Raw genomic sequence first — 14,485 nt, forward strand, 5'->3', positions numbered from 1 at the left:
GTTATCACTCGATTTTATCGAGTCTTTCTGCAATCGAATTTTTTCGGGTTATTTTAACGATAAATAAGGTCAAATCGTGGATGGGAGTTTGGTCAAGCTTTCTTTATTAAAAAAATTAGACAAAAACGGATTTTAGTAAATAATAGTGATGGGCGAATTTCTCCGAAATATTTGCGAATTTCCTGCGAAATTCACGAAACGGTGAAAAATTCACAAAAAAATCACGAAAAGTCAATGGACGTTTGAATAGTTTTGACGCGCTGGCAATTTTGATGCGAGAAACTTTTTGGGCGCGCGTCCAAATTTTTGGTGAAATGTGGAATGTGGAAATTCGCCCATCGCTAGTAAATAACCCCCTAACTGTCTGGACCTGTACCTCTTCATGAGTCTCGTTTATTTCCTAATTAACATCTGCATGTTCTCTGCTAATTAGTCTCCAAACTATGATTAGTGATTATGGTTTGATGAAATGCAATTTACAGTTCATGCAGCTCCATCAGGAGACTGTTAATATTCTGTGCAGTACAGAGCACATTTACATGCAGTGTATGATGATAGGGTGGCAGGGAATTCATTCTGCCTTTTACACATGTTTCAATTGATTCTGCTCAGAAGTCGTGTCAGCTGCTGTTCTCCACTTCAAAGCAGCGCTGTGTTTTCTCAACACACTCTATATGTTCCCATCTCTGCTTCTTCGGAATCTTGTTGGGGGTGGGTGGGAATATAATATGCAGCAGGGTTTTCAAGAAATGAGCATCATTAAAACACAACCCTTGTCATTAATCATTAAAGACAGATGTAGTGCAATATCGGCCTTATAATGAATACTGTAATGTCATAGACTTAAAGGGATACGGTGATGGGAAAACATGTTTTTTTTTCAAAAGGCATGAGTTAATAGTGCTGCTCCAGCTTAATTCTGCACTGAAAGCGTTTTTTTAAAAGAGCAAACTGATTTTTTTTTATATTTAATTTTAAAACCGGACATGGGGCTAGATGTATTGTCAGTTTCCCAGCTGCCCCCACTTATGTGACTTGTGTTCTGATAAACTTCACAAATGTCACTCTTTACTGCTGTACTGCAAGTTGGACAGTAATATCACCCACTCCCTTCCCCCCAGTGCGTCGTAACACAAGATAACAGCTGCCTGGTAGATCTAAGAACAGCTCTCGATAGTAAAATCCAGGTCCCACTGAGACACATTCAGTTACATTGAGTAGGAGAAACAACAGGCTGCCAGAAAGCAGTTCCATCCTAAAGTGCTGGCTCTTTCTGAAAGCACATGACCAGGCAAAATAACCTGAGATGAACCTACACACCAATATTATAACACTTGCTGCAAAAAATACACTTGCTGGTTCAGGAATTAAATTTTTTATTGTAGAGTGAATTATTTGCCGAATAAAAACGGCATCATAAAAATCATGACAGAATCCCTTTAATATACTTAACCAGTGTTTATCGATATATATGGTTCAAAGAAAACATTCTAATTGTATTTCCATTTTATTTCCAATCCAGTTCCACCTGACCAGCCTCGACTCACCGTATCCAAAACCACATCTTCCTCCATCACCCTTTCCTGGAGTCCCGGGGACAATGGTGGAAGCTCCATCAGAGGTAACACAAGGCATTGAAATATTTACTGACCAACTAACCTGGCCAACTCTGATCTAGGAGAAGTGCTAGCCATTGGCAATGCTCAGCAGGACTAAGCAAATGCAGCACAATTATCATGATTACATTGTTGTAGTTGTAGACTGTGCTTTGTATGTAGTAGACCTGTCTCTGTATGTACTAGACTTTGCTTTGTATGTAGTAGACTGTGCTTTGTATGTAGTAGTCTTTGCTTTGTATGTAGTAGACTTTGCTTTATTTGCCCCTATCCAGACTCAAGAACCCTAGTTGGACTGCAGTGAGCAAAACAGAATTAAGATTTGATTTAATTGGTGCGAGGATGTCATTATGGCTGGCATTTTATTCCAGGTTTTATAATCCTCAGCAACCAATCAGCAAGTATCATTTGCTGGTCTCCATCTAAATCTAACATATTTAAGGAGACATTAAGACAAAATATAAGGGAGCCGTTATCCTAAAACCTGTTATCCAGAAACAGTGGCATAACTAGATAGTACTGGGCCCCACAGAGACTGATTTTTTCATGCCCCCAAAATGTCTAGAGGTTGACCTGTTTTACCAATATTTATTGGAATTGTATATGAAATAGGACCTCATGGGCCCCCCTGCAGCCACAGGGTCTGCTTCCTCTATAGTTATGCCGCTGTCCAGAAAGTTCCGAATTATGGAAAGGCCGTCTCCTGTTGACTCCATTTTATCCAAATAAATAAAAAAACAATACCTTGTACTTGATTCCAACTAAGATATACTCCTTATTGGAAGCAAAACCAGCCTATTGGGTTTATTTAATATTTACATGATTTTCTAGTAGACTTAGGGGCACATTTACCTAGGGTCGAATAATTAATTAACCCTCGATATTCGACCGTCGAAGTAAAATCCTTCGACTATCAAAGTCGAAGGATTTACCGCTATTCCTACGATCGAACGATCGAAGGAATTATCATTTGATCGAACGATTAAATCCTTCTAATCGAATTTTAATCCATCGATCGAAAGATATTCCTTCGATCAGAAAATTGTTAGGAAGCCTATGAGGACCTTCCCCATAGGCTAACATTGGCCTCATTAGGTTTTAGGTGGCGAACTAGGGGGTCGAAGAATTTTTTAAAGAGACAGTACTTCGACTATCGAATGGTCGAATAGTCAAGCAATTTTTAGTTCGAATCGTTCGATTCGAAGTCGAAGGTCGTAGTCGAAGGTCGAAGTAGCCATATTCGACCATATGAAATTCGAACTATTTTTCCTCTATTCCTTCACTCGAGCTAAGTAAATGGGCCCCTTAAGGTATGAAGATCCAAATTACAGAAAGATCGATTATCTGAAAAACCCCAGGTCCCTGGATAACAGATCCCATTCCTGTATATGCAGCTTTGCCCAGTAACTAGGAGAAACTGTTTGTGCATGGACAGAAAAGAAACAGACTGATGGAATAGTCCTGGCAGGACTCACTACTTCTTTATTAATGTCCCTAATGACATATACTGGCTCAGCTTCCCACATAAAGGACTTGGGGAGTAGTTGGCTCCTATACATGACAAGAGTGAATGAATGAGTCATAACTATTTCTCTGCTTTGTAGTTCCCCAGAATGAGATTATTTATTTTTAGAGTGGCAATTTACTGTCGAGATCATAGCTCTGCTCAAAAGGGTGAGAAGAATATATTCTTGTGCTAGCAAATAATATCAAGGAATCTGCTGATTAGCCGAAGAGTATCCCCACTGCTTGCTCACTCGCCGTCCTTATTAAAGGAACAGCAACACCGAAAACTAAAAGTGTAGTAATTATAATATAATTTACTGTACTACTATAGTTTATATAAACAAGCTGCTGTGTAGCCATGGGGGCAGCCAATCAAGCACAGGATACACAGTAGATAACAGATAAGTACTACTATAGTTTATATAAACAAGCTGCTGTGTAGCCATGGGGGCAGCCATTCAAGCACAGGATACACAGTAGATAACAGATACGTACTACTATAGTTTATATAAACAAGCTGCTGTGTAGCCATGGGGGCAGCCATTCAAGCACAGGATACACAGTAGATAACAGATAAGTACTACTATAGTTTATATAAACAAGCTGCTGTGTAGCCATGGGGGCAGCCATTCAAGCACAGGATACACAGTAGATAACAGATAAGTACTACTATAGTTTATATAAACAAGCTGCTGTGTAGCCATGGGGGCAGCCATTCAAGCACAGGATACACAGTAGATAACAGATAAGTACTACTATAGTTTATATAAACAAGCTGCTGTGTAGCCATGGGGGCAGCCATTCAAGCACAGGATACACAGTAGATAACAGATAAGTACTACTATAGTTTATATAAACAAGCTGCTGTGGGGCCACTTTTCAAGATGAAATAAAAGGCACAGGTTACACTGCACATAACCAATAAGCTCTGTCCAATACAATGATTTTTTATCTGTTATCTGCTATGTATCCTGTGCCTTTTCTCCTTTTTTCCAGCAGCTTGAAGAGCAGCCCCCACAGCAGCTTAAATGGGGTCAGTGACCCCCATTTGAAAGCTGGAAAGAGTCAGAAGTAGTGATGGGCGACTTTATTCGGCAGTCATGGAATCATGGCGAATTTCCGCACTTTTCCGCCTGCGCATGTTTTTGTGAAAATGCTGTGAAAATACGCAGTGAAAAATTCGCTGCTACATAAAAATTATCGCGCGTCAAAATTATTTGGACGCCCATTAACTTTAATGAATTTGGCCGTTTTTATAAAAATTGTTACTTGCGTCAAAATTGGCGCACGTCAAAATAATTTTAATGCCTATTGACTTCAATGCGTTCTAGAGTTTCGCAAATTTTTCAGCGAAGCAAAATGGGATAGATTCGACCCATCACTAGTCAGAAGAAGACAAATATTTTGAAAACTATAAAAAAGGAAAAATGAAGACCAATTTAAAAGAGTTGGCCATTGTATAACATAAAAGTTAAAGGGATACTGTCATGAGAAAGCATGTTTTTTTTCAAAACACATCAGTTAATAGTGCTACTCCATCAGACTTCTGCACTGAAATCCATTTCTCAAAAGAGCAAACAGATTTTTTTTATATTCAATTTTGAAATCTGACATGGGACTAGATATATTGTCAATTTCCCAGCTGCCCCAGTCATGTGACTTGTGCCTGGACGTTAGGATGGAACTACTTTCTGGCAGGTTGTTATGTCTCCAACTTAATGTAACTGTATGTGTCTCAGTGGGACCTGGATTTTACTATTGAGTGCTGTTCTTAGATCTACCAGGCAGCTGTTATCTTGAGTTAGGGAGCTGCTATCTGGTTACCTTCCCATTGTTCTGTTGTTAGGCTGTTGGGGGGAAAGGGAGGGGGTGATATCACTCCAACTTGCAGTACAGCAGTAAAGAGTGACTGAATTTTATCAGAGCACAAGTCACATGACTTGGGGCAGCTGGGAAACTGACACTATGTCTAGCCCCATTTCAGATTTCAAAATTAACTATAAAAAAATCTGTTTGCTCTTTTGAAAAATGGATTTCAGTGCAGAATTCTGCTGGAGCAGCACTATTAACTGATGTGTTTTGAAAAAAAACATGTTTTCCCATGACAGTATCCCTGAAACTTAAAGCTGAACCGACCCTTTAATTCACAAATACAAGACTTATGGAATACTATCACAGTGGTTCTAATGCTTGCCTTTATTTTTTTTGTAGGATACATATTGCAATACTCGGAGGATAACAGTGAACAATGGGGCAGTTTTCCCATCAGTCCCAGCGAGAGATTTTACCGGCTGGAGAATTTAAATTGTGGCACCTGGTACAAGTTCACTCTGACGGCCCAGAACGGCGTCGGACCAGGACGCATCAGTGAGATCATAGAGGCAAAAACCCTTGGGAAAGGTACTGGAGTCTTGTCCTGCCCATCCAAAGCAGGAAGTAATTATACGTTATCCAGTTACTTTTATTCTTTTTTTTTTTTTTTTCGAAATATGTTTTGATTTTGAGTGTTTTCATAATAGAGCATTATCAATTCTCCATTGTCAGGAACTTTAATGAAGCTGATTGTCCAACTGTGAGGGCCTATATTCTGAGTCAGCAAGCAGTTTGAACTAAGATGCCATTTTCATGAAAACTTCATAGATTTAGGGGCATATTTATAAAAATGTGTGCAAAAAAAAAATCACTAAACGCACTAAACCTGATGACGATTGTTCCTGCTTTTTTTTTTTTAACCTGCAATTATACTTAAAGCCATGGAAAATCAGAAGGGGGCAAGATAAGCATCATGCCGGGTTTTAAGTGGCATATTTTTTTAATTTTCAAAATATTTGTTAAAGGGGAACTCCGGCTTGCAAACCAAAATTCGATAAAGAAGCCCATATAACACAGAACCCCCTAATATACCCATACCAGTTATCTATTAGTTCAAAAAGTATGAATAAATGCCATTTTCTATGCTGAAATCCAGCTGTTTAACAGTTCTTCTCTTTCTGCATCATATAAAAATCCTGGCAGGGAAGGAGGGACTAAACACTGATGTTACAAATTGTAACAACTTCTCCACAGCTTACAGACAGCATGCAGGAACTACATAACCCACAATGCATTGCACTGGGATGTTCCGTTCCTTATTGAAATCACATGTGCAGGGAATTGTGGGGTTTGGAGGATGCAGGCTGAGGACAGATGGCTGTTGATAAAAAGTAACAGTAGTCAGACAGCTCAGCAAAGTAGTCAGACAGAAAACTGGCAGTTAGGCAGGTTCAAAAAAAGTTAAAAGGTTGAATTTGATGGACGTGTGTCTTTTTTCAACCTAACTTACTATGTTACTGTGTAGATCAGCAAGAGAGCAGGGGGCTAGGCTTAGGTAACTGTTCCAAACCATTACAAATCAGGAAAAGTCTGCATATTTTTTAATTGATGTATATTGCAAAGTTGCTTGAAATTGTGTTTACTTTTCAAAAAACTTAAGTTATGTTTTTGTGGAGTTCCCCATTAATAAACAAAGACAAAACACAGTTGAAAAGCACAACAGTTAAAGGGGTTGCTCACCTTCCAACACTTTTTTTCAGTCCAGTTGTTTTTAGATTGATCACCAGGATTAAAGACTTTTTCCAGTTACGTTCTATTTTCTATGTGTGACCGGTTTTCTAATATTGAAGTGTAAAGTTTCATTTTTCACCTTCTAAATCAGCTCTGGGAGGGCGGGGTCGCCGACCCTGTAAAGGAGGGTGGGGTCACCGACCCTGTAAACTGTTTATTACATTTGTTATTTTTGTCCCTACTGAGCAGAATCTCTGGGTTTCATTACAGGCGGCTGTTAGAATTGATACAATAGTTGCTGATACTCCAGAGATGCTGCTGAGAAATGAATCAACTAAATGTAAAATTGTAACAGTTCAGAGTCTGCACCTGAATTACTGAGCTGTCAGACTCAAACACCAGAGACACGAACATTCAACTTTACACTTAGATTTTGGAAAAAGGGTAAAAAATGGAAAATAATTGAAAAAAGTCTTTATTTCTGGGGAACAATCTAAAAACAATTGAACTGAAAAAAGTGTTTGGAAGGTGAACAACCCCTTTAATACAGACAATTTCTCTGCTTTGATAAAACGGAAGCATTTTTGTAAATAGTAGTGATGAGTGAATTTATTCGCCAGGCGCAATTTTGCACGATTCGCCGCCGCTGAATAAGTTCACGAAACAGCGAAAATCGCTGGCCAAAATTCGCCGGTGCCAGCACATTTTTGCCAAAAAAACTGCCGTTTCGCGAATTTTTTGCCGTTTTACGAATTTCGCGCAAATTTTTCATCAAAGCGAAACGTCGCAAATTCGCCCATCACTAGTAAATAGTAAATGACTTTAGGCATGATATTAAGCCTTTTTGTTTAATGTCAGATACGTTAATTATCAATGCACTGTGTTGGGAACATTATTAATCAGAAGATATTACATTAGGATTTGCAACATTTTATTGTGCTTCTATATTTTATATAGAAGGCTTTTATTTCTTTAGTACAGTTCATCTCCTTCTTCACAATCCCAGTATCCTTGCCTGTTCTTTCTCTCTGTAACCAAAAATGTACTTGGTCTTAGAGATGGCGTTTACACTAGTGATGGGTGAATAAATTCCGAATTTCCACATTATCCCGCCGGCAAATAAATTTGTGAAACTCCCGCAAAAATTTGCTGTTTGGACGCCCATTGACTTTAACACCAGAGTCAAAATTGACGCATTTGACTTTTCAAATGCGCGCCCAAAATTGCAGCATTTTCGAGTTTCCCAAATTTTCATGAATTTTTAGCCGTTTCTCCTGTTTCGCTTCCCGAAAAATTTGCGAATTTTGTAATTTTCCGAGAAGCGAAATAGGAGAAATTCGCCCATCACTAGCCTACACACCAACTAAAATAAATACACTTGCTGGTTCAGGAATGAAATTTTATATTGTAGAGTGAATTATTTGCAGTGTAATTTAGGAATAAAAACGATGTCATAAAAATCATGGCAGAATCCCTTTCACCAGTTTTTCAGAACATGCCCCAATGATTGATCAAAGTCCTGCGCAATGTTTTCTTTCCCGTCATTGATACAAAATCTGATTATTGCTCTGTGAGAAATAAAACAAACCAATCCGTCTCGTGTGAATGCAATTAAAAAGAGTGTGAGAACAGTCTGTAATTTTTAGCTTTCTCTGTCCTGCAAAATCCCTGAGGGTTTGTTTCATTAAATTGTAGTTTTGCCTTGTCTTTATCATAATAGTCAGTGGCGGAACTACATATTACTGGTAGTGATGGGCGAATTTGTCCCGTTTCGATTCGCCGAAAAATTTGCAAATTTCACGCCGAATTCATGAAACGGCGAAAAATTTGCAAAACGCAAATATTATTTTGACGCGCATCAATTTTTAGATGCGCGCCTATGTTGTCCAAATGCATTAAAGTCAATGGGCATCCGAATAATTTTGATGCGCAGCAATTTTTATGCACGTGACTATTTTTATGCACGTGACTATTTTTATGCACGTGACTATTTTTATGCACGTGACTATTCTGACTTGTGCCCAAATTTTTTGTGACGCGATGGATTTTTCTCTGCAGTTTCCCAAATGTATTCGCCGTCGGTGAAAAGTGGAAATAAGCTGCAAATTTGCGCCTGCTGAATTGATTCGCTCATCTCTAATTACTGACCACCCAAAATATCTAGAGATAGGGTTGGTAGGGTGGGGTTTTTTTTCCGGTGTCCCCAGCCCAGACCCACTATTGGCCCCCGACCTCCCTCCCGGCTCCCTGTCGCAGCCAAGAGCAGGAAAAAAGGATAGGGTGCGGGGGTGGGGTGTTGCGGCTGGGCCGGGGGTGGGCCTTAGGTGCCTAATGTGTATTTGCAGCTGTAGTGGGGGCCCTGAAGTAACAGCCCTGGGGGGCTCCGGGTTCCCACGCCGACCCTGTCTAGAGGTTGACCTGTTTTTCCAATATTTATTGTAACTGTATATGAATTAGGGCCTCATGGGGCTCCTATACCTCCTGGGCCTCCTGCAGCCGCAGGGTCTGCTTCCTCTGTAGTTACACCCCTCGTTATAGTGTATTATGAGTGATGGGCGAATTTGTCCCGTTTCGCGTAAAATTTGCAAATTTTGACACCGGCGTCAATTTGCGGGCATTAAAATTGACGTGCAATTTGACATGTATTAAAGTCAATGGGCGTAGGTTTAATTGCTGCCGGCATAGGAAATTGTCGCTGACGCCGATTTTGTCATCAGTGTCAAAAAAACTTTTTCGCCAATTTCGCAAATTTATTCACCAGCGAGGAAACGTGGAAATTCACTGCAAATTGGCCCATCACTATATATTATAGTACAGTACTATTATTTTTGTTCAGTGCAGCACTTGATTTGTTAAAAATATATATTTATTTTCTTGTCTTAGAGCCACAGTTTTCCAAGGAGCAGGACTTGGTCGCCAGCACCAACACAACTCGCGTGAGACTGAATCTCATTGGCTGGAATGATGGGGGGTGCCCAATTACCTCATTTAACCTGGAGTACCGGCCTTTTGGAACTACGGTCTGGACACTGGCCCAGAGGACGTCTCTGTCGAAGTCTTATATGTTATATGACCTGCAGGAGTCAATGTGGTATGAGCTGCAGATGAGGGTGTGTAACAGCGCCGGCTGTGCAGAGAAACAAGCCACTTTTTCAACGCTCAACTATGATGGAAGTAAGTGTCTATTTAACTATTTCCTTCGTTTTGCTGTGTATTGGCAAGATATCAGAGTACACAGAACTTTCCATATTACAAATAATGACTTGATATCTCTGCTATAGATATATGTACTTACTGTTATTTTAGTTACTCCCAAGTGGAACATTGAAGGTCAAGCAGAGTAAAGTAACCAATCAGCTGTTTGCCTTTATTATTCATTATTTCATTTGACTAATAAAAGCAACATGCTCATTGGTTGCCATTAAATGTACCTTAAAATGTATTGGTTATTGATTCTGTGATATATCTCACCTGTGATGTTTACCTTGATGCAAGCTGACATATTTTAAATACTCGCCTGCTCCTACTACGTCATTTCTTTTGTAGGCGGGGGATGAGGTGTTAGTTAAAGTGATACTGACACTAAAAAACTACTTTTTAAAATATGAATGTACATTAAACTTACCTATAAGTCATGTTGAGAGGTAATTATTACTTGAAGTTCCTAAACCTGACTGTTTTGCCAACCTGACTGTCCCACCTCAGCCTGTCAGTTAAAGTTTCCAATAGTGATGGGCGAAAAAATTCACCTGGAGCGGATTCGTGGTGAATAAATTTGTGAAACTCCTGCGAAAATTCGCTGGCATCAAAAAATTTTAGACATGCGTCGGAACAGTTGCTTGCGTCAAAACCATTTGCAGTCGGCAAAGTGTGAAAATTTGCCGTGAATCCATGCCTGGAGAATACATTTGCCCATCACTTAGGAGGATCTGCTTATTTAAATAAACAAACATCTAAGTTGAACTGCTCTGTGTAGACGTAGAGATCCGCTCATTTGGAGATGTCGCCAAACAAGCGGATCTCTCCCCGATATGCCCACATTGAAGTGGACGATATCGGGCTGATCCGATCGTGGGCCCTAGGGCGGTCATATTGCGGGACCACATCCACACACATATGACGGGAGTTTCTAACCCGCCTGATCAAGATCTGGCCAACTTTCGACCAGATATCGATCGGGGAAGTCCGTCGGGTAGCCCCACACACGGGCCAATAAACTGCCGACTCGGTCTGTCGGCAGCTTTTATCGGCCTGTGTATGGGGACCTTAAGTGTGCAGGAAAGTGTGGTTTGTCTTGTGCTACATGCGCTGCCCAAGGTACAACTAGGGATGTAGCGAACCGCCGCCGATGTGTTCGCGAACGCCGTTCGCGAACACCGGCAAAATTTGCGAACAGTTCGCGAACTGTTCGCGAACTTCGATCATCCGAAAATCGTTCGATTCGAACGATCGAAGGATTGTAATCGTTCGATCGAACGATTTTCGTTCGAGTCGAACGATCGAAGCCATTGGATCGAATGATTTCATTCGATCCAATGCTTCGATCGTTCGATTCGAACGAAAATCCTTCGATTTTAGCGCTCGAATGGTCGAATGGTCGAACGATTTTGACGCGAACGCCTATTGGCGAACGTCGCGCGACGTTCGCGAACTTGCGGCGGACGCGAACAGCCGATGTTCGCGTGAACAAGTTCGCCGGCGAACAGTCCGCGACATCCCTAGGTACAACCATCACAAACTGGCTGCTATGTGATATACAATTTTGCACCAGTAAAGTTGCCCATAAACTTCCAGATATGCTTGTGTGCAGAGCCGGGCCAAACCGGCCAGGCGCCCTAGGCAACCTGGCCAGGCACAGCGCCGGCTTCGTGTGCGCTCAATTGTGCATGCGTGAAACTACGCGACGGCGCGCATGCGCTAAATTCCGCGACTGCGCGCATGTGCAAAACTACGCGATGGCGCGCATGCGCAAAAATACACGCTGGCGCGCATGTGCGAAAATACACGCCGGCGCGCAATTGCATTTCAAACAAATTACCGGTGCCAGGTTGGACCTGGTGCCCATGATTGCATGATCATACACTGGGGCCTATGGAGGTCTGTCAGCATGCTTATGTGAGCCTCATCCAATGGGATTTTACATAGTAACAAAGTTAGGTTGAGAAAAGACACACATCCAACCTTGTCTATATATAACCTGCCTAACTGCTAGTTGATCCAGAGGAAGGCAAAAAAAACCCCAATTTGAAGCAATATTTGGCACCAGCATGTAGGGATGTAGCGAACCGCCGTTTTGGTGTTCGCGAACGCCGTTTGCGAACACCGGCAAAAAATGCGAACCGTTCGCGAACCGTTCGCGAGCTTCGAACACCCGCAAAATCGTTCGATTCGAACGTTCGAAGGATTTTTCGTTCGATTCGAACGTTTGAAGGATTTTCATCGTTCGATCGAAGGATTTTCATTCGAATCGAACGGTCGAGGGATTTTAATCGTTCGAACGAATGGAAATCGTTCGAACGAATGGAAATCGTTCGATTTTAGCGGTCGAATGGTCGCGAACTCAAATTGCGAACGTTCCCAAACGTTCGCGAACATTAGGCGGACGCGAACGGTCGAAGTTCGCGCGAACAAGTTCGCAGGCGAACTGTTCGCTACATCCCTACCAGCATGTTGTAACAAAAGAGCTGTGAGGCCGAGCGATGGAGAAATCCAGTGAAATTCATTATTATTATTATAATAAAAATCTTGCTATTGCTGAACATTTCTAACTGAATGTCTTTATTACATTACGAAGTCCTGATTTAGAACGACATGCGTAAATGAAAATCTGCATCGCTATTTTAGTCTCACACAAAAATAACGCTGGCCTTTTTATTGGTTCAATCGATCACAGGGAGTAATTGCGTTATACAGACACAATTTCAAGTTCTCCGACGGGAGACGTCATTTTGTGTAACCTCGGATGGCACTTGTATTAGACCGGCAGCTTCACCGATAAAAAACAAACTGTAAAAATGCGCCTGACTTAAATTGTATTTGCCTTTTACTGTGACAGGCTGGGAAATCTCACAAAGTCAAGCGGAACAGTAAGATTTATGACGGTGATTACACTGTTTGATGCTAGTGCTGCGCTAATGGAGATCTATGCCTTCCATACTGCACAGTAGCTGAGGATGGAGACAGCTTGCTGAAAAATATGGACTTCCAAACCCTTCATGGTCTTTCTTTTTGCCTTGCAGCTTGCTGATTCCAAAAACCTTACCTGCCCAGTTCAATTACAATAAGGTCCCATATGGTGTAATTAGCATTATATATATATATATATATAATAATTTGTTGGGTTTTTTTTGACATATGGATTCAATTAACCTGCTTTGACTGTCAATGAACCATGTTGGCTTATTCCAGCAGACCATGGGCTTCATTCCAGATCCCTTCAGAGGCTTGTGTGTTACCTGTTGTGTTGCCTTTAAACCTTCTGTCATCGTTGTCTTCATCGTGGTTCTAATGGGCTGCTTGTAAATCCCCATGAAATTCCACCACCAAAAAAAAGGGTTGCCCAAAAAGTCACTAAAAAAATATGCCCATTGACTAATGTATTTTGCTCGTTTTGTTTGTTTCGCTAACTTTTTGGCAAGGTGAAACTGGACAGATTCGCTAATTATTAGGGATTATTAGGGATCCGCCGAATCCAGGATTCGGAACAGGATTCGGCCTTTTTCAGCAGGATTCGGCTGAATCAAATCCTAATTTGCATATGCAAATCAGGGACGGGGAAGGAAATTGTGTGACTTTTTGTCACAAAACAAGGAAGTAAAAATGTTTTCCCCTTCCCACCCCTAATTTGCATATGCAAATTAAGATTCGGATTTGGTTCAGTATTTGGCCGAATCTTTCATGAAGGATTCGGGAATTCGGCCGAATCCAAAATAGTGGATTCGGTGCATCCCTACTAATTACCATATCACATTTTCACAAATGCTAATGCTTCATAAAAATCCAGACAGTAGATGCAACTAATAGAAAAGATGATTGAGGCCATCGTGAGGTCATTGTGTTGCTTTGTAAGGTTTTATGGAACGTTGTGATGATCTGTGTTGTGTTCCCTATTTGTTACTGAGATAGGGGGGGGGGTTATTCTTTTTATTATACTTGCTTTTGAGTGAGGAGGCAACTGCAGTTACCTTGTGGGCAGAAAAATCTACTACAAATCCAAGTGATTCTAATTAGTTCATTAGTTTTTCAAAAATAATGTTTCCCCCAGATTCAAACTCATGGGCTGTTTGAGGCTTATTCCTTATGGCCATCACCTTTGGCCAAAATGCTCTCCATAGGCCTAAAAATGTTTATCTACAGGAGGATCACTGGCGACTGAACTGAGCATGCTCGTTGTCTAGGACAGCAGCATGTGGGTGGCACCAAACCTAAATGCAAATGTGACCCAAGAGGTGTATTTGGACAGTAAAAGTCATAGAATAAAGTATTATTTGATCATTTTTTATCCTTGACTGTCCCTTTAGTAGACTACCAGCCTGGGATCAGCCCTGCCCTCAATCTAGATACCTCTCTAGGCTGATGAATAACAGGATTCTACTCTCTCTGATGTACCTTGTTGGAACTTTGCTTATTAAATAGGTTTCTCTAACTTGAACTTTATGGGACAGATTTATCAAAAATCAAGAAATATTTTCAGTTTTCTCTGCTAATCTCACCAGTGTTAACAGGTTTGTTTGAGTGTTTTCATTTTCTTGAACATAAAGACACCAGAAACATTTTTTTCTCAAGTTGTGTGGTTCCCGTAGGTTTCTCCAGAATTCAAG

General features: G+C 40.8%; 1 protein-coding gene across 3 annotated transcripts in view; it reads left to right on the forward strand.

Annotated features, from left to right (window-relative positions):
- dscam.L (Down syndrome cell adhesion molecule L homeolog) overlaps nucleotides 1-14,485 on the forward strand; it is a 325,765-nt gene that overhangs the window by 235,366 nt on the left and 75,914 nt on the right. Inside the window, exons 24-26 of one of the 3 annotated variants that reach the window (XM_041581120.1) lie at nucleotides 1,523-1,621; nucleotides 5,334-5,558; nucleotides 9,549-9,839. In XM_041581120.1, the coding sequence (XP_041437054.1) occupies nucleotides 1,523-1,621; nucleotides 5,334-5,558; nucleotides 9,549-9,839 (615 nt within the window). 3 annotated transcript variants of the gene reach the window in all.

The sequence above is a fragment of the Xenopus laevis genome, chromosome 2L (assembly GCF_017654675.1).
Source record: "Xenopus laevis strain J_2021 chromosome 2L, Xenopus_laevis_v10.1, whole genome shotgun sequence".
NCBI lineage: Eukaryota > Metazoa > Chordata > Amphibia > Anura > Pipidae > Xenopus > Xenopus laevis.